Below are 27,957 nucleotides of genomic sequence, written 5' to 3'. Positions count from 1 at the left end.
GATACCTCATATGTTTGAGCTCAGAATATGTTCTAAGATTCTACAACAAATCAATGTCAAGGATATTGGATGGTAGTTTTGTGGCTGACCTCTGCTACCCATCTTGTAGACGGATGTGATGCCTTTTTACAAGAACTGGGCACAGTTTTTTGTTCGAGGGATCTACAATAGATTATAGCTAGAAGAGGGGCTAAGTCAGCCACAAATTCAGTACAGAATCTGATAGGGTGTCCATTGGGCCCTGGACATCCCACTGACACTAATACTTAATTCATTCATTTTTTCAATGGTATGAGGATTAAGTTGGGCATTTTTCCTGGGTTTTCCTTTATAAAGGGACATTTGAAAATGGAGTTAAGCATTTCAGCTTTTACTTTGCTACCCTCAGTTTCAGTACCTGTCTCATTCACTAGGGGCTGGACACTTTGGCCTTTACATATGAACAGAATTTCTTTGGGTTCTGTGAAAGACCACCTGACAATATTCTGCTGTGGTAGTCAATGAAGGCATCATGCATTGCTCTCTTAACAGCCAAATGTGTTTCATTCTGCACCTCTCTATCTATAGCCCTAAGCTTTGTTTTATACCTATTATGCAGTAATTTCTGTTTCTCCAGAAGTTTCTTTACAGTGACTTTACACATTGGAGGTTCCCTCCCATTATGAACTGTTCTACTGGGTACATATCTACCCAGTGCATGGTCAACCATTTTTTTAAACTTGGATCAGAATTCCTCTACATGCTCCTGCCCTGTGCTGAAAGTTTCAGGTTCCTCATTCTGGACCAAACTGTCGGAATTGGTGGTCATGTGTGCATGAGGCATGCTTGCTTGTGTGCATGAATCACGTGTGTTTCTCTGTTTCTCTTTTGCTCTTGAGGATTGTGGCAAAAATCTTTGTGTAAGTAATTGTGTGTGTGTCTGCAACTTAATGTGTCTTCTTTATGTTAAGTAGCAATCTATCTTTTCTTACATTGTTGATATTTGTAAGTGGAGTTTCAGTTGTCTGATAAGGCTAAAATTTGTTTGCCATGACAGAGAAGTGTGTGACTTGCGATAAGATTGTTAGTTCCCAGGTGTGGTGTGATGGTTGTTGAATTCTCTTTCATGTGGGTGACTGCAGTGGCATGGGAATTGGGGAAATAAACAACACTCAGTGATTTGGTAGGACTTGTTGTAGAGATAAGAAGATAGTAGAACACGAGGAGAAATTTGCTGTCCTTCAGGCAGACTAGATAAGTAAAACAAGATCTGGAAAGATTAAGTGGGGAGAAGCAAAAAGGGTGGTGCAAAGTGACAACAGGTTATAGAAGAAATATGAACAGGCCTTTCTCAGATTGTTGTTAATCTGGAAAACAGGTTTGATCTGTTGTCACAGTTGGAAACTGATGAGCCACAAGTAGATGTAGGAGTAAACAGGACACAACAAACTTTCAAAAAGTGTCTGATAAGTAAGAGGTCAGAAAAAGTTGTGAAGAAAGAGAAAGTTTTGTTTTTAGGCAGATCACATGGTAGAGGTGTTGGTCAGCTGTTGCAAGATGAGCTAGGGTCAAGTTACCAGATCACAATTGTTTTAAACCAAATGCAGGTCTGGGTCAGGTGATAGATGATATGGGTTCACTCTGCAAATGGCTTTACAAAGGAAGACACTGTGGTAATAGTGGATGGCGCAGGCAACAGCACAGACAGGGACCCTAATTGCTGAACTGAGGGTAATTACTGAACTGAGGGTTACCTGGTAAAGATAGTTTCAGCAATGAGACATACTGGAGTTGACCTTGTGTCTGTTCTTAGGTGGCACAACCAGCCTCATTTAAACTCTTCTGTTAGGAGAATTAATTTAGAGTTGGGACAGCTGCTTGGATCAGGTAGCAGAAAATATCTGAAGGAGGGAGCAGTATCACACGTGGTAAAGGACCACTTGTTACAAGTGACAGAACAGCAGTATTTTTTAGGGTATGGAGGGCAGAAACAAAAGCTGTTCCAAGACAGATTGAAAATGACATTCACATTGATAAAAGAGGTGGCCAGAAAACAAATTATAACATACACAATTCATGCACACAGCCCATAGATGAAACTGGAGATGTTCAGAAATTGATAGAAAAATTAGGTTCATCCATATATGATTTAGCCAGTGCACAAAATCAGTTGTCCTTATTGCATCAAAATATATGAGGACTCAGGAGTAAGATTACTGAGTTGCTTATTTGTGTTGAAGGATTACAGGTGAGCAAACCAGTTGATATAATCTGCTTCTCTGAATATCATGTGACCACTAGTAGAGATATGTTAAATGTTATAGGCTTTAAGTCAGTCTCTTACTTCTGCAGAGAAAATATGTAGAAAAAAGGAGTTGCCACACTTGTCAAGAATATTGGTATTAATAATTATAATTATTTTGCTCAGAGCCACATTTAGAAGATTGTGCAACAGTAGTAGTATTTCATAATAAGTCCTTTATAACAGTAAGTGTATACAGAGCACCTTTAGAAAACTTTAACTTCTTCATAAAAAATTTGGAAGCTCTACTGTCTCATCTCACAGTAAAAAACAAGGAAATAGTGGTTGCTGGTGATTTAAATGTGGATTTATTGAAAAGCTATGTCAGTGAACAATGATTGCAATCAGTAACACTACCATTCAATTTAATTCCTCCTGTGAACTTTGCAACAATGACATGCAAATACCCTGAGACTGCTATTGATAATATCTTTATAGACAATCCAGGGGAAAAAGTCATATAAAAAAACCAATAGTAAATGGGCTATTTGATCATGACATGCAGCATCTCATGTTAAATGTTGAAACTAGTCAGGGTACAAAAGCTATTAAATCTGAGTACTTGAGGATAATAAAGCCATCAAAAATTGAGAATTTTGGGAGACAGCTCAAAGACATGAACTGGATAGATAGTTACAATACTTCTGACTCAAATGGAAAATATAAAACATTCATTAATAAAGTTACATCCTCATTTGAAAATTGTTTTCCTCTAAGGGTAATGCAAATCAAATGGAAGTCTAAAAATAAACTCTGGATTACACAAGGAATAAAGGTAACATGTGGGACAAAAAGGAAACTATATCTATTATCAAGGAACAACTCTGATGTTAACATTATAATGCATTACAAAGATTACAGCAAAATACTGAAGCAAATAATCCAGAAATCTAAGCTTTATTAAGAGAGAAAGATAATTACATCAGGAAACATGATAAAAACTGTATGGGATATAGTGAAGATGGAGGCAGATGAGACCAGAAAGAATAGGTCTAAAAATAAATCAGATATTTGTAACAAGTGCATGTACTGTTGCAAACCTCTTAGAGAAGTACTTTGTTTCTGTTACAGGCTGCTTGGGATTATCAGATTCAGTAAACAGTGCAATGGAAAATCTGAGACCATTCTCTACAAATAACTTCAATAAAATGGAAATGATGCTCACTTTTCCAAAGAAGTGGCATACATCATAAAATCAAAGTGTTCTAGAGATTATGACAACATATCACCAACGTTAATCAGAGTGATCATGTGAGCTGTGTTCTACCTTTAGTTGTTTGCGTAATCAGTCTCTTATTAGCAGAACGTTTCCAGACTGGCTAAAATATTCTGAAGTTAAGCCTCCTTACATGAAGGGGGATAAAGAGATACCATAAAATTGTGGACCAATTTCACTTTTGCTGGCTTTTTCAAAAATATTTGAAAAGATTGTGTTCAAGCATCTTCTTAAGCATCTGACTGCAAAGAATATACTGACCAAGTACACACTTTGGGTTTACTAATGGTTCTGATATAGAGAAGGCTATTTAAACAGAGTGAGAATGTATTTAATTCATTAGATAACAAATTAGAGGCTACTGGCACTTTCTGTGATCAATCAAAGGCCTATGACTGTTCAAATCACAGCATTCTCTTAAGTAAATTAGAGTATTATGGTGTCACTGCAATCAGCCTTCATCTGATTGGGAATTAATTACATGTGGCGTTCCTCAAGGTTCCATTTTGGGTCTGCTGCTTTTCCTTGTGTACATTAATGACCTCTCATCTGTTACATTGCCAGATGTTAAAGTTGTTTTGCTTGTAGATGATAAAAATATTGCAATAAATAGCAAGTCAAGTACCAATTCAGAAATGGCTGCTAACAAAATTTTCACTGACATTAATAAATGGTTTAAAGCTAATTAACTGCCATTGAACTTTGAAAAAACCCAGTATATGCCATTCAGAACCTGTAAGAGATTTCCTTCCAGCATATGTATAAAATATGAAGACATGCAGGTACAAGAGGTTGACAGTGTTAAATTTCTGGAATTACAATTTGATAAAAAATTCAGTTGCAAAGGATATACTACAATATTGCTGAAGGATCTAAACTAGTCTGTATTTACAATGCGAATGATGTCAGATGTAGGAGATATAAATATAAAAAAAACTTGCACATTTTGCTTACTTTCATTCTATTATGTCATATTATCATATTCTAGGATAACTCATCAAATCGAGCAAAAGTTTTTGGGGTGCAAAAGCACGTAATAAGACTCATTTGTGGTGAAAATTCAAGAACATCACATAGAAACCTGTTCAAGGCAATGGATATTCTAACCACAGCTTCTCAGTATATTTGTTCCTTAATGAAATTTGTTGCAAATAATTTTTTTAAATTTCCAATAAATTAATTTTTTAATTTAATGTTTAATTTTAACTAATTTTTAAATATTTTAATTTCCAGCAAATAGCCTCAATACATAGTATCAGTACTAGGAATAAGAAAAGTTTATATAAAGACCTAAAATAACTTACTTCGGTCCAAAAAGGGGACCAATATTCACGAACTCATGTTTTCAAAAAATTGCCAGCAACCATTAAAAACTTGGTTTCAGATAAAGCACAGTTTAAACAAAGTTTGAAAGACATTTTGGGAGGAAATTCTTCCTACTCTAGAGATGAATATTTTAATAAGAACTGTTAGACCAGGTTAAATAAAAATGTCTCTTAGATTTCGATTCTGATAGCACTTTGTCACAAGATTAGGTACTTTGTGAGCGATAAATTTATTAAAAGTGTATAACTATGTTTAATTCTGAAAGTGCATTAATTCTGTAAATATTATCAGTTCTAGTTTACTGTGACATATTCACATATCTTGAATCTCCCAACAAATGATCAGAGAAATGAGTATTATATTCAAATGTTCTATGTTTTTTTATGTTATATTTTCTGACATCCCATTTTTGGATCTATGGAATGAAAACCGAATCTCCTCTAATCTACTCTAATAAAATAAACAGTCTTGAGAGTATAACAACACTTGTATTCATGAGGGGTGACCAGTTTCAACCTGATGTGGGTCATTTTTGGACCATACTCCCATCATGAGCAGTTGACATCTGGGGGTTCCTGCTCCATATCATTGTCTCCACGTGTCATCACTGGAGTATGGTTTGAAGATGATCCACATCATGTTGAAACCAGTCACACTTATGAATAAAAGTGTTTTTAAGTCAACAACACTGTTCTATGTAATATTTTATTACTGTTCACTGTGATTGCTGCTATGCCCAATATATTTGCAAAGATTATCAAATGGTTCATTTATCTTCTTTTATGTTTTCCCACAGTCCATGATTTACTGCCATACAATGTTGTGCTTCAAATGTACATTCTCAGATATTTCTTCCTCAATGTAAGATCTATGTTTCATACAAGCAGATTTCTTTTGGTCAAGGATATTTTTAAAAATATTGGGAATCTGATAAATCAATATTTTAAAAAATATCATTGTCAGATTTTTTTCATTATCATTATCAGCCCCCCATGAACCTTGGAACTTGCCATTGGTGGGGAGGCTTGCGTGCCTCAGCGATACATATAGCAGTACAGTAGGGGCAACAAAAACGGAGGGGTATCTGTTGAGAGGCTAGACGAATGTCTGGTTCCTGAAGAGGGGCAGCAGCCTTTTCAGTAGTTGCAGGGGCAACAGTCTGAATGATTGACTGATCTGTTCTTGTAATATCAACCAAAACCGCCTTGCTGTGCTGGTAGTGTGAATGGTTGAAAGTAAGGGAAACTACAGTTGTAATTTTTTGCAAGGGCATGCAGCTTTACTATATGGTTAAATAATGACAGCGTCCTTTTACGTAAAATATTCCAGAGGTAAAACAGCCCCCATTTGGATCTCTGGGTGGGAACAACTCAGGAGGACTTCATTAACAGGAGAAACAAAACTGGCGTTCTACAGATTGGATGTGGAATGTCAGCTCTCTCAGTCGGGAAAATAGGTTAGAAAATTTAAAAAGGGAAATAGATAGGTTAAAGTTAGATATAGTGGGAATTAGTGAAGTTTGGTGGCAGGAGGAACAAGACTTCTGTTCAGGCAAATGCAGGATTATAAATACAAAATCAAATAATGGTAACGCAGGAGTAGGTTTAATAATGAATAAAAAAATAAGAATACGGAATAGCTACTACGGGCAGCATAGTGAATACATTATTGCAGCCAAGATAGACATGAAATCCATGACTACTATGGTAGTACAAGTTTATATGACAAATAGCTCTGCAGATAATGAAGAGATTGAAGAAATGTCCGATGTGATAAAAGAAATTATTCAAATAGTTAAGGGGGATGAAAATTTAATAGTCATGGGGGACTGGAATTCGATTGCAGGAAAAGGAACAGAAGGAAACGTAGTAGCTGAATATGGACTGTGGGTAAGGAATGAAAGAGGAAGCTGCCTGGTAGAATTTTGGAAAGAGCAAAACTTTATCATAGCTAACACTTAGTTGAAGAATCATGAAAGAAGGTTGTATATGTGGAAGAGGCCTGGAGAAACTGGAAAGTTTCAGATAGATTATATAATGATAAGACAGAGATTTAGAAAGCAGGTTTTAAATTGTAAGACATTTACAGGGGCAGATGCGAACTCTGACCACAATTTATTGGTTGTGATCTGTAGATTAAAAGTGAAGAAACTGCAAAAAGGTAGGAATTTAAGGAGATAGGATCTGGATAAACTGAAAGAATTAGAGGTTGTAGAGAGTTTCACAGAGAGCATTAGGGAATGACTGACAAGAACAGGGGAAAGAAATACAGTAGAAGAAGAATGGGTAGCTTTGAGAGAAGAAATAGTGAAGGCAGCAGAAGATCACGTAGGTAAAAAAATGAGGGCTGGTAGAAATCCTTGGGCAACAGAAAAGATATTGAATTTAATTGGTGAAAGAAGAAAATACAAAAATGCAGTAAATGAAGCAGGTAAAAAGGAATACAAACACCTGAAGTGCAAAATGGCAACACAGGGACGGCTAGAGGACAAATGTAAGTATGTAGAAGCATATATCACTAGGGGTAAGATAGATACTGCCTACAGGAAAATAGAGAGACCTTTGGAGAAAAGATAACCACCTGTATGAATATTAAGAGCTCAGACAGAAAACCAGTCCTAAGGAAAGAAGGGAAAGCAGAAAGGTACATGGGGTATATAGAGGGTCTATACAAGGATGATGTACTTGAGGGCAATATTATGGAAATGGAAGAGAATGAAGATGAAGATCAAATGGGAAATATGATACTACATGAAGAATTTGACAGAGCAGTGAAAGACTTAAGTCAAAATAAGGCCCCAGGAGTAGATAACATTCAATTAGAACTACTGATAACCTTGGAAGAACCAGCCATGACAAAACTCTTGCATCTGGTGAGCAAAATATATGAGACAGCAAAATACCTTCAGACTTCAAGAAGAATATAATAATTTCAATCCCAAAGAGAGCAGGTGCTGACATGCATGAAAATTACTGAACTGTCAGATAATATGGCATGGTTGCAAAATACTAACATGAATTCTTTACAAACAAATGGAAAAACTGGTAGCAGCCAACCTCATGGAATATCAGCTTGGATTCCATAGAAATGTTGGAACATGCAAGGCAATACTGACCCCATGACTTATCTTAGAAGATGGGTTAAGGAAAGGCAAACCTACATTTCTAGCATTTGTAGACTTAGAAAAAGCTTTTGACGATGTTGACTGGAATACTCTCTTTCAAATTCTGAAAGTGGCAGGTGTAAAATACAGAGAGCAAAAGGCTATTAAAATTTTTTTACAAAAACCAGATTGCAGTTATAAAAGTTGAGGGGGACAAAAGGGAAGCAGTGGTTCAGAAGGGAGTAAGACAGGGTTGTAGCTTATCCCCGATATTATTTAATCTGTATATTGAGCAAACAGTAAAGGAAACAAAAGAAAAATTTGGAGTAGGAATTAAAATCCATGGAGAAGAAGTAATAACTTTTGAGGTTTGCCGATGACATTGTAATTCTGTCACGGACAGCAAAGGACCTGGAAGAGTAGCTGAACGGAATGGACAGTGTCTTGAAAAGAGGATGTAAGATGAACATCCACAAAAGCGAAACAAGGATAATGGAATGTAGTTGAATTAAATCAGGTGATGCTGAGGGAATTAGATTAGGAAATGAGGCACTTAAAAAAGTAAATGAGTTTTGGTTTTTGGGGACAAAATAACTAATGATGGTTGAAGTAGAGAGGATACAAAATGTAGACTGGCTATGGCAAGGAAAGTGTTTCTGAAGAAGAGAAATTTGTTAACATCAAGTATAGATTTAAGTGCCAGGAAGTCTTTTCTGAAAATATTTGTGTGGAGTTTAGCCATGTATGGAAGTGAAACATGGATGATAAACAGTGTACACAAGAAGTGAGTAGGAGCTTTAAAAATGTGACACTAAAGAAGAATGCTGAAGATTAGATGGGTAGATCACTTAACTAATGAGGAGGCACTGAACAGAATTAGGGAGAAGAGGAATTTGTGGCACAACTTGACTAAAAGAAGGGATCAGTTTGTAGGACACGTTCTGAGGCATCAAGGGATCACCAATTTAGTACTGTACGTGAGTGTGTAGGGCAAAAATCGTAGAGGGAGACCACAAGATATATACACTAAGCAGTTTCAGAAGGATGTAGGTTGCAGTACTTATTAGGAGATGATGAAGCTTGCATAGGATAGAGTAGCATGGAGAGCTGCATCAAACCAGTCTCTTGACTGAAGGCAACAACAACAACAACGACAACAACAACAACTACACTATTGGCTCTCAGTATATTGAGAAAAAGTATCGATATATTGATCGAAAAAATATCAACATGCCTGCCTATAAAAATATTGGCTGCACATTGTTAATATACTGCATGTCTTAGAGCTGTGTATGTACATTCACACTTGGTGATAACCACTTTGCTAACAGCGATAGCTGCATCTAAGTGGCACAATAAAAGGTGTCCAATGGGTTTGTCATTTGGTTTTGTTACTAATTGGATTTGTCTGGAACACAATATATCAACTTCCCTGTTTTTTCCATTTCTGCCAACTCCAGTGAACTAGCAGTTGTAGTGTCAAAATTGCATGATGAAGCTACACACTGAAGTTTCTGTTGGTAGTGTCAAGTACCAATTACAGCAGCATTTGCCCTCACACATCTCCATCCACTGTAAAGACCAGCCTTGTCATTTAGATTTTAGTTCATCACCTTCAGCAACTGTTTTTGAAGAATGCTGATGTGAAGAATTAGCACACTAGTTGCACTGAAATTGTTTTTTAACACTATTTCTTCACACTGGAAATCTTGTTATTCCTTTCACACCATCATCCGCAGTGCAATTGGACTTCTTCTTTTGTGCCACATGTAATTGCTTCACACAGTCAAAGAAAAAGACTCGATGTGATGGAAGTTCAAAAAGTATTAAGACTTCTTCACACAGTGAATGTAAAGTTATGTTCTACTACAATTGCAAATGAATAACGACAAATATTTACCAAAATCTGTGAAAAAATATAATATAAAATACAAATATTGGCACTCAATATTTTCTTTTTGATATTGATCTATTGGGGGAAAAAATACTGTCAATATATATTGATATGTTTTGGAAAATATCAACGTATCAATATTTTATCAACAGCCCTCTTTGCCCATGCTAGACTGCTTTTTATGTCCTCCATGCTTTGTCTGTTATGTGTTACTTTGTTTCAAAAGCAGGAGAATTTCTTAACTTCATCTGCTTTGTGGTCACCAGTTTTTATGTTAAGTTCATCGCTATTATTGTTTCTACTACTTTTTATAACTTTTGCCTTTCTTCAGCTGACTCACAGTTCATATTCTGCATTCATTGGACTGTTCAGTCCACCCAAAAGGTCATGTAACACTTCTTCACTTTCATTGAGGATAGCAGTCTCATCAGCATTGCCATACTGATACATAATGAAAGCATTGCCAATGCAGACACTGATGGTAAAGACAAGCATCACAAAGCAATTCAAACTGCTTACCCATAGAACTGGATGTAATATTAACAGCTTTTGGTTTCTTGTAACTTGCAGCATCTTTCCAGTGCAGCGTTTCCCCTTCATCCTTTGCAAGTTGTGACTGAGGTGACAGGAGATCACTGGACGGTTTTGTTGGCTTCTCTGTAATATAAAGCAATGCCATTGAAAAAATCCATGACAAAAGTTCTCATAACATATGCTATTCTAAAATGTAGGGCTTGTTTTTGATGTTACAAAGCATAAAAGTGTAATTCTAAGACAAGTGAGTCGACATCAGCTATAATTTGGAAATGCATTTAGTCTGAAGTCTGAAATTAGACGATGGAATTGCTGAGGATTAATTCTCATTCTAGTAGTATTCATAATGAAGAAGCTGACTTGCCTGTAAAGAAGCCACAAAAACTGCTTTTCCAATTTAAGGTAGGCTATAACTCTTCAAATTGTGTCTTTTGGTTACCATTTATACTGCCCAGAGCTGACAAGAGGACTGGAAAATGTAAAGGGCCCCCTTCTCTAGCCTAACTTTTCCTCAACAGAAGTAGTCAATTAAATAACTAATTTTTGAATTTTGAACAGGTCTCAGCTGATTTTCTAAAAAAATTCATATGAGGTTTTGTACGTGGTGTGTTATATTTCAAACTAAAATCTATAAAAATAAATTACTTTATTTTCTTTGTTACAATTGATATATACTAGCTCTGAACGTACAGTTAAAATTTTTCCTTTTTTTAGAAACATTTGAAATTATAAAATATTTGGCTCATTTAAAATTTCTATTATTAATTATGCAATATGATACTGTTTATTATGTTTATTTCTGGATACATTTATAAAATAATAATATAAACTACTAGAAATTCATTTGTCAAGAAAGATTGTAAGATCTTTGGAATCCTGTTATTACCGCAGAGTGAAGTAGTAGTGGGAATGCCTCTGATTTGATCAGACATTTTTTTGGAATAACAATGTAATTTTGGCTTTATTAATGTGAAAATTCAAAAGACAGCATGATATCATAAAATGTGAGGCAATAAATTACCATGAAAACAAAGGATTTGCACGTAGGCATTCTTTGAAGTTAATTATGTCAAGTAGAACCATGAGAACCCAAAAGATGAAAATTTCAGCTTCAAGAATCAAACCCCTAGACATGAAGAACTGGGGCCAACTATGAGAAAAGAAGATAAGTAAAAAGTTTATTGCAAATCTCACAGAGACTTCAAAATTTACAATAGTAGTGAGATCAACAAATTGTGGGAGGGGGAGGTTACAAGTGGTGGCGTCATCCAGGATCTGTTGCAGAAGCGAGGGTGATTTGTGTCATTTGTAGTTTATATATGAATGGATTTCTGATCACATGAAGAAAGAAGACTGAGGGCTGCCCAACAAAGTAAATCGTATCAACAGTGATGATGTACTACCGATAATGAAGTATCGGATCGAATGAAAGAGGACTTTACAATGCCAATCAGTGACATCAAAAAAGGAAGATAAGTACAAACTATTTGTGAACAAAATGAATAGGGATGAGGGTAGGAGTGAATTAGAAGCGAAAGCCAGGACATGTCTGATTTGAGTGAAATTGTAGTCAGTAACGAAACAGTAAAAACTGATATTTTGCAATTAATTTTGGCATAACTAGAGGAAATGAAGACAGATAACAATAGCAAATTTAGTGCAGTTAATGACCAGTTAACTGAAATAAGAACTGAAAACAATAGTGAAATAGACAAAGTACAAGATCAGATTGGTCAACTTAGTAACCAAGTTTCAGAGTTAAAAAATGAGTTGTCAGAGGGGTTAAAAAGTATCAATGAAAAATTTGATGTTTTAGAAAATAAATTTATTGTTTTGGAAAATGAGTTGATAGTTGAGTCTGCAAGACTATCGAGGAATATTGATGATGTCAGAGTTGAACAGAAGGCCATAGTAGAAAAATGGAACAAAACATCGTCAGTTTAAACTAAAAAATTTTAAATGTTGAAAACAATATGCAAACTAATGTAACTGTTTTAGATCAAAGAATTTCAGCAGTTCAGGAAACATATGTGAACCAAAGTCTATGTGCAAACAATGGTATTGCGTGGTCCAACACTCCTATCAAGAGTTTTCAATCAGTCTATTTACATCCAGTGGATTTTCTGCACCACTGAACAGATAGTTTTGTGTCAGGCATGAATGACAATCAAAAAATTAAATTTGTTGAAAGATGTCTTGAAGACATTGCTCTATTGTGGGTAAATTTAAATTTAAGTTAGTGGGAAACATATCAAAGTTTTGAGAAAAGTTTTTAAAATAAATTTTAGTCAGAAGCTGAACACGGGAGCATTAAAAGTGAATTTTTGAATGGTCCTGATTACAGGAATAGGGACAGTACTTTGAAAGAATTTTTTAAGAACCAACTTAAAAAATTAACACACCTTGACAAATTATTTGACAAAATGACCTTTTCTGATGCACTTAAAAGGAGATTACGAAAAAGATTGCGGTGGGATCAAGTAACCGGACCTGATGATTGTCTTGAATAATTTTTACGATATGTTGACAGGCTGGATAGGCAGTAAAATAAGTATGTACCATAATAATCATAATGACAAAAATTACAATGGGAGTAATTACAGATACAGAGATAATGGTAACTTCTATCAGGATCAAAGTATCAATAGAGAGAGAAATTTTGAACATCAGCAGGATAGAAATAATGGGGATGTTGTTGTTGTTGTGGTCTTCAGTCCTGAGACTGGTTTGATGCAGCTCTCCGTGCTAATCTATCCTGTGCAAGCTCCTTCATCTCCCAGTACCTACTGCAACCTACATCCTTCTGAATCTGCTTAGTGTATTCATCTCTTGGTCTCCCTCTACGATTTTTACCCTCCACGCTGCTCTCCAATGCTAAATTTGTGATCCCTTGATGCCTCAGGACATGTCCTACCAACCGATCCCTTCTTCTAGTCAAGTTGTGCCACAAACTTCTCTTCTTCCCAATCCTATTCAATACCTCCTCATTAGTTACGTGATCTACCCACCTAATCTTCAACATTCTTCTGTAGCACCACATTTCGAAAGCTTCTATTCTCTTCTTGTCCAAACTATTTATCGTCCATGTTTCACTTCCATACATGGCCATACTCCATACAAATACTTTCAGAAACGACTTCCTGACACTTAAATCTATACTCGATGTTAACAAATTTCTCTTCTTCAGAAACACTTTCCTTGCCATTGCCAGTCTAGATTTTATATCCTCTCTACTTCGACCATCATCAGTTATTTTGCTCCCCAAATAGCAAAACTCCTTTACTACTTTAAGTGTCTCATTTCCTAATCTAATTCCCTCAGCATCGCCCAACTTAAATCGATTACATTCCATTATCCTCGTTTTACTTTTGTTGATGTTCATCTTATATCCTCCTTTCAAGACACTGTGCATTCCGTTCAACTGCTCTTCCAAGTCCTTTGCTGTCTCTGACAGAATTACAATGTCATCGGCGAACCTCAAAGTTTTTATTGCTTCTCCCTCGATTTTGATACCTACTCCAAATTTTTCTTTTGTTTCCTTTACTGCTTGCTCAATATATAGATTGAATAACATCGGGGAGAGGCTACAACCCTGTCTCACTCCATTCCCAACCACTGCTTCCCTTTCATGCCCCTCGACTCTTATAACTGCCTTCTGGTTTCTGTACAAATTGTAAATAGCCTTTCGCTCCCTGTATTTTACCCCTGCCACCTTTAGAATTTGAAAGAGGAATTGGGATAACTACGGGCATTTTAATAGAAGAAAAATACTCAGGAATGAAGGTCCACAGTTTTGGGGCAACTTACACTTGCAATTAGACAATAATAATAGTGTTAATGATATGGCACATGTACCTGAAATTGAACAGAAGGAATATCAGATTTCTCATTTGTGATTTTACCAAAAGTTTTCGGATACTATTTTTAATTATGGTGAAGTAAGTGCTAATCACAAACCAGAATGTGAGAGTAGTGAGAATTTTGATGTAGTATGTACTAATGATTTCTTCTCTTAGTCGGAAAACGGGGTTACTGATGTATGTAAACCCAGTGATGACTGTATTGGATCTGAACTAGATGGTATTTTTGATGTAGATGTGAATGAGAGCTATGAAATAACTGATATTGTTAAGTCTGAGACTGGTGGCTTATTGCAAATGAATGTAGGTGAGATAAGCAACTTTTATGGAGATGAGACTTGTATTGTTAATGATGATGATGATGAGATAACATTGGAGGAATATGATGATGATGATGATGATGATGATGAGTATCAGGTATTTGAGGAGTTTAAAAATAATGAAGTTTCAGAGTTATTTGTAACTGATGTTGACAATACAGGTAACATAAGTGATGTATGTGAAGTTGTAAGTGAGAGTCATGCAATACCAGTCCAGTCTAAACAGTTTTTCATTAATGGCATGCAGAGTAATGGTCCAAACAGTAGGTGAGTTATCTGTGAGCCTAGAGAATAAAAGTGAAAGCTTTTTGAAGTTTGTTTGGGACCAGATTGATGATAACATATATAAATGTGCATTCTGAAATAAGTTAGTTGTGGTTAGTCAGAATTTGTATCCCAAATGGTGAATGAAGTGAAAGAAGATCTAAGTAGGAAGTGTAATTTTGACAGCAATGTGTTTTGTGTTCCTTCTGTAACAAATGAAGTTTGTTGTGCTATGGAATCCATTCATTGTGCTCAATCCTTACCTGACAACATGAGTAACCAAAGTAATGTTATGATATCAGTAAAGTTGATAAAACCCTGTGAAGACAGTGTGGATGTAGTATTTGATGAAACTGAAAGTGATCTTTGCATGAAGTGTCTGACAACAGAGATGATTCAGATTTTGGGTGTCCTTAAATTAAAATTAAGATTGATCATTGGGAAGGTAACTGTTTGATAGAAGTAGCCTGATTTGTAGTATATCTGAATAGCTTAGAGACAAGGTCAAATATAGTAAGAATCTTGTGGAAATGTCCATTGTATGTGTAAAGCCAGTCAAGATGGTATACTCAGTGATAAAACAAAGCAGTAGGCTTTTACCAGAAATATTGACCCTTGAACAATGTGTCTAATAGTGTATTTTAAATAAGACAGTATGCCATCTTGGCACTGTATAACATTAAAACACTTGATAATGGCATTGTAAAGCCGAAATCACGATCGTGTAAAATGTAACACTGCAAATAAAAAACAGTCTAATGTTGGTACTGACTTTAAAGTGATACATATATGTTATGATACTAAATGAGTAGATCCTTTCACAATTTTGGAATGGAACAGTGCCATTAAATATCTAGTAATAAATTTTCATATCTTGTACTGCACAGATTTGGAATAGTATCTTAGTATATCTGAGTTTATCACCTTACTAGATCATTTTTTCATTGCATTTAGGTCTGTTTATTAAAGTTTCATACGTGAAAATTTTTTAATCCATTTGATGTAAACCCTGTGTACTTGTTTTTGCAATATAAATAGGCAGAACATATGCCGTGTGATGTGAGGGCAATACTGAACAGCATACTTAGTACACAAAACAATGTTTCAGGATTGGATGTGAGTGCTAGACAGGACGTAACCTATCCATTGGAGTGTGTGATGAGAAATCTAGGGAGAAAACTGAAAGATGTGGGTGACTCCACTCCCACACTGCTGTATGGCTGTACCCTTGCTGGTCCAGTCGACTTACAAGAGACCATACGTGCTGGAAATGTACTCAAGCATCTGTCAGCTAGATCAGTGTTGTGACTGAGTTTTGTAAATTGGTATCCAAGAAATTATCTTATATGAAGAATTCATGGAACTATTTGTTTAGAAAAATCATCACTGGCATGGGCAGTGTTATTCCACATAAATGTATGTTTCTTCAAGTAGGGGATTAACCTCCCAACACATTAAGTAGTTTTAAATCAGTATATATCTTTTTTAATCAATTGTAAATGAATCTTCTAGGCATATACGTAGTAGGTTTGTTTGTATGAACAATTAGCAAATAGTATGGAAGACATTTACGAATATAAACAGTGTAACAAAATGTATACGTTTCTGATTTCACACACTGATTTTGGTCCTAAAGCTATTCGATTATGTCATCATTCAAAGCTATTTATGACTCTGATTAGCTGTATCTATCCTGAGTACTGCAATATTGTATCTCACTGGAACTTGAGTTGTGGGCAAACTCATGCTTAACTCTGTTTTGGGTACCCCTGATCATCGCGACTGTGCATGTGTACTCAAGGAGAGCGTGCAATTATTGATTGAGGCTAGATGCTTCCTGTAATTACTCTTTATGTGTGATTGAACTTATTGATAAATGACTGTGAGCTTTATTCATTTTGTTGTGTCAAAACGTTTTTGCTGGTGTGTACCCAGCGTGGTTTGGATTCATGGGTCGGCCCCAAATCATAAGCTTAGGCAATAATATTTTTTCATTATTTTGTCCTTTCATGAGTCAACATATCCTGGCATACTTTGGTTTATGTGGCTGACTGATTTTGTGTTACATTCCTACTTATGATTGAATATATTCTTGTGGTCTGTACCTGCCGTCGTGAGTTTTTCAAGTCGGCTCACTCTTTTTATAGATGTAGACTTGAAATTTGTAATCCTAGTAATTTACTTTGTCTCTGCACTTATTTCTATAGTTTAAGTGTTGTAATGTTATAGTTTTGACTTTGTATCATTTGTCTTGTGACAGAACGTTCCACAGAGCTGAAAATCTGAATGCTATGTCCAGATATGTGTATAAATTATGACTTGTATAGTAGGTACTTTTCTTATGTTTTCTGTAACATGTTATGTATCAGATACTTCTATACATCTGTATTATATCTTTTGGCATCATTTTGTACACCATTTGGCAAACCTTATAGTAGGTCACAAAATATTGTAAACACATTGTTTCCAAATTTTTTGAGGTGGATATTGTAAAGGGACACCCTCCTCTGGCATTACTTTTCCTCAACAAAAGTAGTCAGTTACAGAACTAATTTTTGAATTTTGAACAGGTCTCAGCTATTTTTCTAAAAAAATTTCATATGAGGTTTTGTATGTGATGTGTTATATTTCAAGCTAAAATCTATAAAAAGAAATTACTTTATTTTCTTTGTTACAATTGATATGTACTAGCTCTGAATGTACAGTTAAAATTATCTTTTTTTTAAAAAAAATTGAAATTATGAAATATTTGGCACATTTAGAAGCCAGACCAAGAATGATGCAGGTTGTGAGATCACACAACACAGTAACATAAGATGAGTGCAGTGGATGTTTCTGCACCACATGTAGTTGAGTGCGACCCCGCATGTGACAGTTCCGTGCATTCATGGCACCATATACAGTAAAATCTGTCTTGTCCGTCCCATGAATATTCCCCAGCCATGTGTCATCCATTTCCATGTGTGCCAAAACACAAAGGGCAAAGGCACAGCATTGCAGGCTGTGTTGGGGCTTCACCTGGTGCACATTCTGTATCTTGTACGGATACCAGAGTAAAATGCACAGTAAAATCTTTTGAACTGTTGACTAGGGGAGAGACAATACCCGTGACACAGCTCGAGCAGTGGCTGCAGAATCTGAAGCATTTGCTGCACGGTTGACTTTAGCTACAGCAACTTCATCAACTACTGCAATTAAAATGGTGTGCATCACTCTCCTTGCCACACCATCAAATTCACCTGTTTCTTCCAATTTCTTAATCATATTATTTAGTCCATTTAGTAATATGAGGCCTCTTCACAGCTCTTTCTATTGGTGATGTTCCCACAATGATCCAATGCTATTGCTGCTAGGGTCTCCAACCGTACGGTATTCCCCATAAATCTCGTATTTTGAATCTTTTTTTGTCAGATCTTGTGCCCCGCATTATTTCGAATTTATCCTGTATTTTTGTATCCTTTGCAATAGTAGTTCAAACAATCTATTTCGCCTGACACGCTCATAGTTGACACTAACTGTGTGCAGTAAAGGTTGCCGCAGCTCGCGCCGAAGCAGTACCAAATCTATATTGGTGGCATGACTTGCCGTACAAATGCGTGTGAAAGAAACACTCACGTGGCCGTAGCCAAGGGGACTGACACTGTGTGGGAGAGGTGCCCATGTGGCCAGCACTGGCAGAACCGCACATGTAATAAATGCTTGTCGGGCTGTACACATATGCGAAACTATAACTTGACATGTGGGCTCCTTAGCCTCTGATCGGTGGCTCTCTAGGTGTCCAGAGATTTCGTGTCGTAGCGATTTACAGATGTTTGTTGCTGACTGCACAGTGTACTATTAGTTGGTTGACTGTATTGTTGCCTGCACTGTCATCAACTGTCCTACTTATATCTACTTCTAATTTTGCATTTATTTTGAAAACCAATACGTACTTTTCAAAAGCTTTTTTCCTTATTTAACCCATCAGTACTAATAGTGGTATCAATTTCAATGCCACCAAGGCACCAAGTATTTAACTGGTTACTTCAGTTGTGCACATAGCTGCTTTCGTGAAAGCTCAAAACACATTAATAGAGGATGTGACATTGTTGTGGTCAGATTTGGAGTTTGTGATTTATTGATTTAAGATGAGTTGTCATGAAGATAGGGTGAAATCACCCACAAGGAAGAGAAGTAAAAATGTGTGTTTATCATTCATGTTGGGAAGAAACATATTCCTGGATTCGTCCTGTGAAAGCTAATAGTTTCAAAGCCTTTCTGAATCTGCAAACAGGAATTTAGTGTAGCACATGGAGGCAATAATGACTGTTCCCAGCATGCAGAAACTACAGGTAAGCTCGAAGCAATTTTGTAGTACAATTGTATTACTTTGTTTGGTACAACTTAAAATTACATAAGTATGAATTTAATGTAGTAATAAATATCTTTAATATCATTAGGCCATACAAACATGGAGAAAGACATGAAGGAGTCTTCCAAGATATCTAGCTTCTTTTATGCTAGTGGTAGCACCACCACAAGTGGATTACACAGAGCTGTTGCAGCAGAACTGACATTTGTGTATCACACAGTGAAACATAATATCAGTTGTAATAGCTGGGACTGCAATGTTAAAATTGTGAAGAATGTATTCGGTGATTCTAGAGTAAAAAAGAAAAAAAAAATTGTGGTCGCACTAAAGCTAAAGCAATAGTGAAAGAAGTTTTGGCTCCAAAAAGTGTTTCAGATTTTGTTACAATTTTAAATGATCCCAATAAGTTAGTAAATTTTTCTCAATAGTAACTGATGCTTCAAACCATAGAAATAGGAAGACATTTCCAATTGCTTTGGGACATTTTGATCCCAAAACTGGAATTCAAAATAAACTTCTGGATTTTACAGAAGAGAGCAGTGAAACAGAAATGTCTATTCACAATTTGTTAAAACATTCCCACAAACTCGATATAAACAACTGTAGTGCTTTCTGTGCTGATAATCCCAATGTTAATTTTGGAAAACATAATTCAGTATTTAAACTGTTAAATGATGATAACAAACAAATATTCAAGGCAAACTGTTCAAATCATATTTTGCACAATGCGATGAAACATGTCTGTGATACCCTTGATACTGATCTCGAAAATTTGGTCCTAAAATATTATATGGTCACTTCTCCATTTCTGCAAAGCAAAGGGAAGTTCTAAAATCCTTTTTTGAATTTGTAGCTGTAGAATGGAGTGAAATTTTCCAACATGTACGTTCTAGATGGTTTTCTTTCATATTTCATACAAGCAGTTGATAGAATCATTACAAATTGGGAACCCATTAAAAGTTAATTTTGTAATGTAAAGAATATCTTGAAGCAAAGTATATCTATGGAAGTCAATGGAAGCAGAAGGTGGGTTAATGTTTTTTGTATCTAGAAAGCCAAAAATGTTCAGGTTCCCAATTTGTTGAAAGTGGTTGGGTTTGTATTAAGCTTTCCTGATTCAAATGCTGAGGCAGAAAGATTTTTTTTCCCTGATGAACCACAAATGGACAGAGGAGTGCAACAAACATACCACTGAGCTTATAAAAGCAGAACTACAAGTAGCAGTGAATTTTAATTTTAATTGTAGAGAATGCTTTGCATATGTAAAATGAAATGAATCTTTGCAAAAAGAAGCAAAGTATGTAAATAAATATAAGCAACAATGTAAAATAAAACATGTATCCACATTTTAAATATATGTTTTTGTAGAAAACACTATTTGAATGGTTCATTTTGTAGGCTTCCTCCTCAATCTCTTAATTTCTCTGTACAAATTTGGCAATGTTAATTGCTATTGTTCTGATAAAACTACTTTCTTCTCAATAGCTATGCTGTTTTGTACAGTAAATTTCAATCTTCTTATCTCTTTACATCAAAAGTCACTTCCAACAAAAAATCAACATGCATCACCATGCAACAAACAGCGTATTGACATCAAAACAGGATACATTCCACATTACGATTGCTTACAGTGCCATATTTTCACCTGGTGGCAGAAAGTGTAACTACTATTTTTTTCAGCATACTCCGTGAGTGCATCGATTATTGAACATACCTACAATGCTTCAATGTTCTGTAAATTATATAGCCCACACTGCAGAACTTGTTTAGTTATAACCAACAGGTGATTGCAAAAATATGTGGGGGAACAGAGGAGGCTGGGTTGTGAAGGCAGGGGGATAGCAGGGTAGAGGTGGGGGAAGACATAGTGCTGTTTGTAGGAGCACACACGGACATGGTTGGGACAGGATGGGGTTGTTAGGTGCAGTCCAAAAGTTTTAGGGAGGAGGGAGCCAGGGGAGTGGGAAAGAAGAGAAGTAGAGAAGGGGAAAAAAAACTGATGGGTGCACTGACGGGAAAGAAGGATGTATAGTGCTAGAGTGAAAGCAAGGAAGGGTGTAAATAGGTGGATGACAGGGACTAGCAAAGGTTGAGGCCAGGGGGCTTGTGGGAGCATAGGATACACTGCAGGGAGAGTTCCCACCTGCACAGTTCAGAAAAGCAGGCATTGGTAGGAAGCATCCAGGTGGTGTAGGCTGTGAAGCAGTCACTGAAGTGAAGCATGTTGTGTCAGACAGCATGTTCATCAACTGGGTAGTCCAGCTGTCTCTTGGCCATAGTTTGTCAGTGGCCATTCATGTGAAGATAGCTTGTTGAATGTCATGCTCATGTAGTAGCACAGCGGTTGCAGCTTACTTTGTAGATCACCTTACGGCTTTCACTTGTAGCCCTGCCAATGATCAGATTGAAGTAGGTGGTGTTAGGAAGATGTATGGGATAGGTCTTGCATCTAGGTCTATTGGGGGGATGTGAGCCATGAGATAAGAGGTTGGAAGGAGGAGAGGAGTAGGTGCGCATAAGGATATTGTGTAGGTTCAGTTGGCAGCAGAATACTACTGCGAGGAGAGGGAGAGGATAGTGGGTAGGATAGCTCTCCCCCCCCCCCCTCCCCCAACCTTCCTCTTAAAACCTCCTGACTACACCTAGCAGCCTTACACTGTCCCCATAACATCCCTGCATGCTCCCACCTGCTATCCCTCCCCTCCCCACCCTGGCTCCTCCTTACCTCCCACCATCCAAGCCACATTGTTCCTCTCATGGAGGCACAGTTGGAGTCTACATCCAGCCTCAACAGCCAGAGACAGTGATAATTTGTGTGTGTTGTGTGTGAGTTGTGTTTATGTGAATGTGTACCTGTTTTATAATTAAGAAAAAGCCTTTTTGGTTGAAAGCTTAAATGCATAGCAGTCTTTTCACTGTCTGCAAGTCAAAGTCTTTTCTATACTCAGAGTAGCAATCTATCCGTTTCATAATATTGTCATTAGTCCCTCTTGGATTTCCCATCATTTGATAAAAAGATTTGTGACAAAGCACATACCTTTTAGCTGCCTAAATAGCAGATTTTTGCCAGAGGCCAAATGAGTAATAATAAATACAGGACTAGAGCGAAGTGTATGTACAGCAGAAGACAATTTTTATTCAGTAAGATTTCCTGTGAAACAAGATTCAAATAAATTGTGTTACCATTGGTGGAGCGCTGACATTGGACCAAACTGTAAGAATTTTGATTACATACCTTTGACAGGTGGTTTGGTGGCAGGCCGTGTAGCTTTCAGGTTGACAGGAGGTGGAACGGCCCCCGGTAGTGGCCCAACCCGTCGGCCCTTCATGCTCATCAGTGCACTCTTTCCCAGCAACAAATGATTCATTGCAACTGGAGTTGATGAGGTGGGACCCAGTGGTTGTCTTGTGCAGGCCGCTGTTAGTAAAGTGAGTTAGTACTAATACACTTGACACACTGTCCTAGTCATTACAATTACACAGATTCATGTTAAAATGTTTCCTATAGCACTTCACAGTACCACAAGGGGGTGCAGGAAACGGCAGGGTTCATGCCTCATCTTCACTTCTCAACAATTCTATTTACCAGTTGTTTATGTACAGAACGTCAAGAATTTCAACTTTAACAGTTTCAGACAATTCTAAACTCAGTGATCTTAAGTGTGGTGCAATACATCTCATCACTGTGGACAAATTTTTGTTATACTGAATGTACCGATACCACTCATCTGCTTTGACCCATGAGGTCAATAAAATGATGGACATAAAGTACTCATTGAAATTTAATATGCATAAATTATTTGCCACAAGAATTATACTTATCATCATGACATCTTACTGGCCAACTTCACTAACTCACAACAAAATTATCATTTTTCAACCTAATTATAGTAGAAAAGCACTGGAAGAATGTAAATAGTTAAGGAATTAAGGAGACCACTCACCAAAAAGCAGAAGGGTTGAGGTGTCGACAGACACACACAAAAAAGAAAAGAAAACATGCTAGCTTTTGGAGTAATCCTTTCTTGAGCTAGAATAACAATACATACCTAGCCCACGCACTTGCCACCCCTCCCTGCCATATTCCTAGCCAGAAAACCAACTGCAACAATTTAGCTCAGTCAATGAAGATCAAAAAGATCTGATTAAGGGTAAAATCAAGTTGTTACAAATTTTTACACAGTGCTAGGAGGGCGTGTCCTGAACAACATACTAAAACACCTGACAGGTATGGTGTGGGTGTTGGGGTGAAAGTGTTTAAATATTACTTCTTTGTGGTTCTCTCAAATAACTCAAAAAGTTCAGCTTCTAGTGAAAATGTTTCCCAATACAAAATTAAATTACATTAAATTTCCTGCAAAAAAGGTTCTATTGGTTTTTTCTCTAAGACTAACTGGTTTCCACAACATAGAGGATGAAAAAATTATACATTATTAAAATATTGTTTTAATGGTATAAAATTAATATATATCTTTAAGTGAAGTGGGTTAAAAACACATATTAAATGTATGTTCCACATCAAAGTGCAGTACAGTAATAACAAGGGATAAATTGTGTTCTGGGGAGGTCTAACACACTGATGGGGAGGGTATGTGGGTTAGAAGTGTGAGGTAAGGTGGGTTGCTGGATTATGGTCATAGACTTACTTCCTTCATAGATCTGCAACTTGAAGATCAGCCAGGTGATTCCCCACTTTGTCTACCCCACAGCATCACAAGAAGCAACTACAGGGTGTTTCATAAAGTTGATCAACAATAGCAACACTCTCCTAAGCACATCTTATGCTGCACTGACAACAGGTGTGTTTATTTTCTACAAAATGCATTCACACTACATGGAATGCAGATATGAGTTACCAATAACACTAACAAAAGAAATGGAAATGGACAGAATCTATGTAAACCTCTGAATACTGTTCTCCATTACTAACACAGAAAATGATTTTGTCATCCTGTATGAAAGCTGAAGTGTTCTTCAGGAAAGATGAATCTCCCCACTATGCCTACTGCTCACTTTTCAATTTGGAGACAGATTATATCTCCCCAGAATATTCTGTCCAGTTCTCTCATGTGAGTGGACAAAATTACTTCAATGAGTCCATGTTTATACAGAGAAGTTATTTTCAGTGTAGTAAATGAACATTTATTTGCAGTTGTTCTGTGAGCTATTATGTAAAGAAAACCTCAACAGCTGGAGAAGTCAACTGTCTACCACATTGAAGAGCCTGTCCTACATGTAACATGCTGTCAGTATATATTTGACAATATTGATTTCATTGGCTACACTGTCACTGTCTGGTATACTTTTCACAGAATGAGAAGTATCAAATCCATCACCCCAGCCTCAGCTTTACCTACATTTGGACAGACCCACAACACAGGCAGATCACTTAAGTGTTGTAGAACTTCAGATATTTCAACGTTAAGTCAAGCAGTGCATTATAGCAAATTACTGTTCTGGATTTGAACACAATCAGTCTCATTCCATCAGACATTTTCACCATCTTGGAAGAGATACCGTGGATATAATGTAAGTGGCTCCACTCAGTGCAGCCCACTCCATAAGTGCCAGCAATTCCTGAATGGAAAACATTTATACCATCTATCAATACAACAGTTAATGGCAAGAGAAATGCAGTAACTTTCTGGTCATTCATTAATTCACCACCAAGTGACTACAACACAATTACATAGCCTTACAATATGCTGTCAAAAATAGACAGCAGCAAGGTGTTGGATTTACAACCTCCCCCCCCCCCCCTCCCCCCCAATACTACATGGATCACTGACAACATCACAATTACAAATTAAATACTTCTCAGCCATTGCTTATGGGAACATATTTCACAGCTCACTTGAAACCTGCAAAAATTACTCATGTAAAAAACTGAAAATAATTCCACTGCATAAATGTGAGTTCAGTGAAGTAATTTTGTCTACACACATATGAGAGCTAGACAGAAAATACTGGGGCAGTATAGTATCTCTGTGAACTGAAAATCAAGCAGCCCTCATGGTAGGGGAAGTTGCCTTTCCCAGCAGAACACTAAAATTGTTACACAGAATGACAAAGAATCAATTTCCCCTCCAGTAGAGTAGAACAGTTTGCTGAGATTTACAAAGATTCTGTCTTTATGCATTACTTGCATTAGCATTATTAGTGTATAACTATATTCCATGCTGTGTTAATGCATTTTGTGGGAAATAAACACTCCCGGGCATTTCTTCACACTGTGTCACCAGGGCTTCGTAAGGCATGCTGTGGTGGCTCCGTATAACTTTGTGAATCACTCTGCAGTTGTTTCTTGTGATGTAGTGGGCTAGATGGTGTGGGGAATCACCTGCTCAATCTTCAGTTTGTAGACCTATGAAGGAGGGAATTGCACGACCACAATCCAGTGACCTACCTTCTCTAGTGCTTCTGTTCCACACATCCCATTATTTTCTGTTACACTTCCAGAACATAGCTCACCCCTTAATATGGCGCTAGTGCACTTAGACATGACACATACCTATAACATTAGTTTTCAGAGAGAGAGAGAGAGAGAGAGAGAGAGAGAGAGAGAGAGATGGTAATGGGTAAGGTGATCAGCATGAATATCTGAAATGACTGATGAGAAATATGTTAATATCTGCCATGTTGTTGGCACAAAGCATCAGTGAGTGCACTAAATTTGACTACACAGGTTATCAGTCAATACTCACATATATTATTTATTGGCTAAACGGATTTCAACAGTTACATAACATGTCATATGTAGTAGCAGCATGTATCTCCTCAGATTTCCTATTAGAGATGCACACTTCTATTACATACTGACACAGCCTTGAGCAAACAAGTTATGTAGATTATTGGGCATGACAAAACTGCAAAAATATCTTTAGCCAATAATCAATATACGCTGATCAGCCAAAACATCATGTCTACCAACCTACTATTGATATAATCCCATCCAGGCAATAGCAGCATCACCTGGCGTAGAATGACCATGAATCAGACACACGCATGGTGCATGTAGTATCAGTGAACACGCTGTCTGCATGTAGAAAGGGGGGAGGCACACGATCTGAGTTTGACCAAGGGCACATCGTGATGGCCTGGAGGCTCAACATGAGCATTTTGGAAACTGCATGACTTGTCAGATGTTCGAGGAGTGCTGTGGTGAGTGACTTCAACAAATGGCAAAACCAACGTGAAACCATGCCGAGATGTCATGGGGTTGGGCAGCCACACCACAGATGGCAGACATCGCAGGCTGGGCAGAGGTAAACCAAGACAGGTGGTGAATTGTGGCAGAACTAACATCAGACTTTAATTCTGGACAGAGTACACATGGGTGTGAACACACAGTGCACTGAACACCCCTGACGATGGCCTCTGCAGTCAATGACCCATGCATAAGGAAATGTTAACACCATAACTTTAGTAGCTATGACTGAAATGGGCATGTGACCATTGGCACTGGACATTGGCACAGTGACAGAGCACTGCATAGTCTGATGAATCCTAATACCTTTTTCATCATATCAATGGAAGGGTGCAAATCTGTTGTCTTCCAGGGGAACAGTTTGTTTACATCTACACTGCAGGAGGAGACAAGCTGGTGGCGGCTCCATTATGCTCTGTGGAACATTCAAGTGGACACAGTGGGCTTGTGCAAGGTGCCATGATGGCCAAGGAGTATCGTACAGTGGCTGCAGACCATGTAAACCCCTTCATGATGTTCATTTTTCCCAATGGCAGTGGCACGATAATGCACGATGTCACAAGGTTAGGAGTGTGATGTAGTGGTTCTTAGAGTACAGTGGCAAGTTCCATTTGATGTGCTGGTCCCCCAACTCATCAGATCTGAACCTGATTGAACACGTCTGGGGGTGTGATTGGCTGTGGCATCAGAGCTCATCACTCCCCTCCCTGGAATTTATAGGAATTAGGTGACTTGTGTGTGCAGATATGGTGCCAACTCCCTCCAGCATCCTACCAAGGTCTCATTGCTTCCATGCCATGACATGTCGCTGCTATTATCCATACCAAAGGTGGACGTACCAGCTACTAGGTAGGTGGTCGTAATGTCCTGGCTGATCAGTGTATGTGAACATTGACTGGTAAACTCTGTAATGAGGGAAGAGACACTAAGATGAGATATTCTGATAACCAGCAGATTGCATGAGGGCAACATTATTTCCCACAATGTAATACTTTAAAAATGTCTGCAACTTTCTGTTTACTTCAGACTTATACACAGTCAGTCACATTAATGTGACCAACTGTCAGAAGCCTGCATTACCACCTTTCACAGTGTGGACCAGTGTGAGATGTGCAGGAAGACCATCCATGAGGTTCTGAAATGTACTGATAGAGATGCAGAGCCATGCTGACTTCAGTACCATGGCCAGCAGTGCTAGGTTTCTCTGTTGAGGATCCACGGCATGAACAGCTGCCTGAGGTGGTGCCACAAATTGTCAATTGGGTCTAAATCCAGGGAGTTTGGTGGCCGGGGGATACGGTAAACTCATACTGGTCCTACTTGGACCATGCACGGACACTGTGAGCTGTATGACACATTGCATTTTCCTGTTGGTAGATGCCTTCATGCTGAGGGAAAAACAAACTATATGTACGAGGCATGTTTTTTAAGTAAGTACCGTTTTGAAATTAAAAAAAGATGTGCTATGGTATCTCAATAATTTTATTTTTGCATGAAAGCCTGTACCATAATCTACGCACTGACACCATTAGAGTCTGATTCTTCCTTAGTTTACATTGTGTACTGAGTGTTTAAGATGCTGCCGATAATCATGAGTCCTG

General features: G+C 37.3%; 1 protein-coding gene across 1 annotated transcript in view; it reads right to left on the bottom strand.

The window, feature by feature from the left end:
- The window catches only part of LOC126201832 (uncharacterized), an 827,155-nt gene that overhangs the window by 14,312 nt on the left and 784,886 nt on the right, over positions 1 to 27,957 (bottom strand). Inside the window, exons 9-10 of the mRNA XM_049936816.1 lie at positions 22,385 to 22,567; positions 10,340 to 10,477 (exon numbers count right to left, since the gene is read on the bottom strand). Of these exons, the coding sequence (XP_049792773.1) occupies positions 10,340 to 10,477; positions 22,385 to 22,567 (321 nt within the window). The remainder of the gene's footprint in view (positions 1 to 10,339; positions 10,478 to 22,384; positions 22,568 to 27,957) is intronic.

Source organism: Schistocerca nitens, chromosome 1 (genome assembly GCF_023898315.1).
Source record: "Schistocerca nitens isolate TAMUIC-IGC-003100 chromosome 1, iqSchNite1.1, whole genome shotgun sequence".
Lineage (NCBI taxonomy): Eukaryota > Metazoa > Arthropoda > Insecta > Orthoptera > Acrididae > Schistocerca > Schistocerca nitens.
Note: the sequence above shows the minus strand (reverse complement) of the source record. Positions and strands in the feature narration are given on the sequence as shown.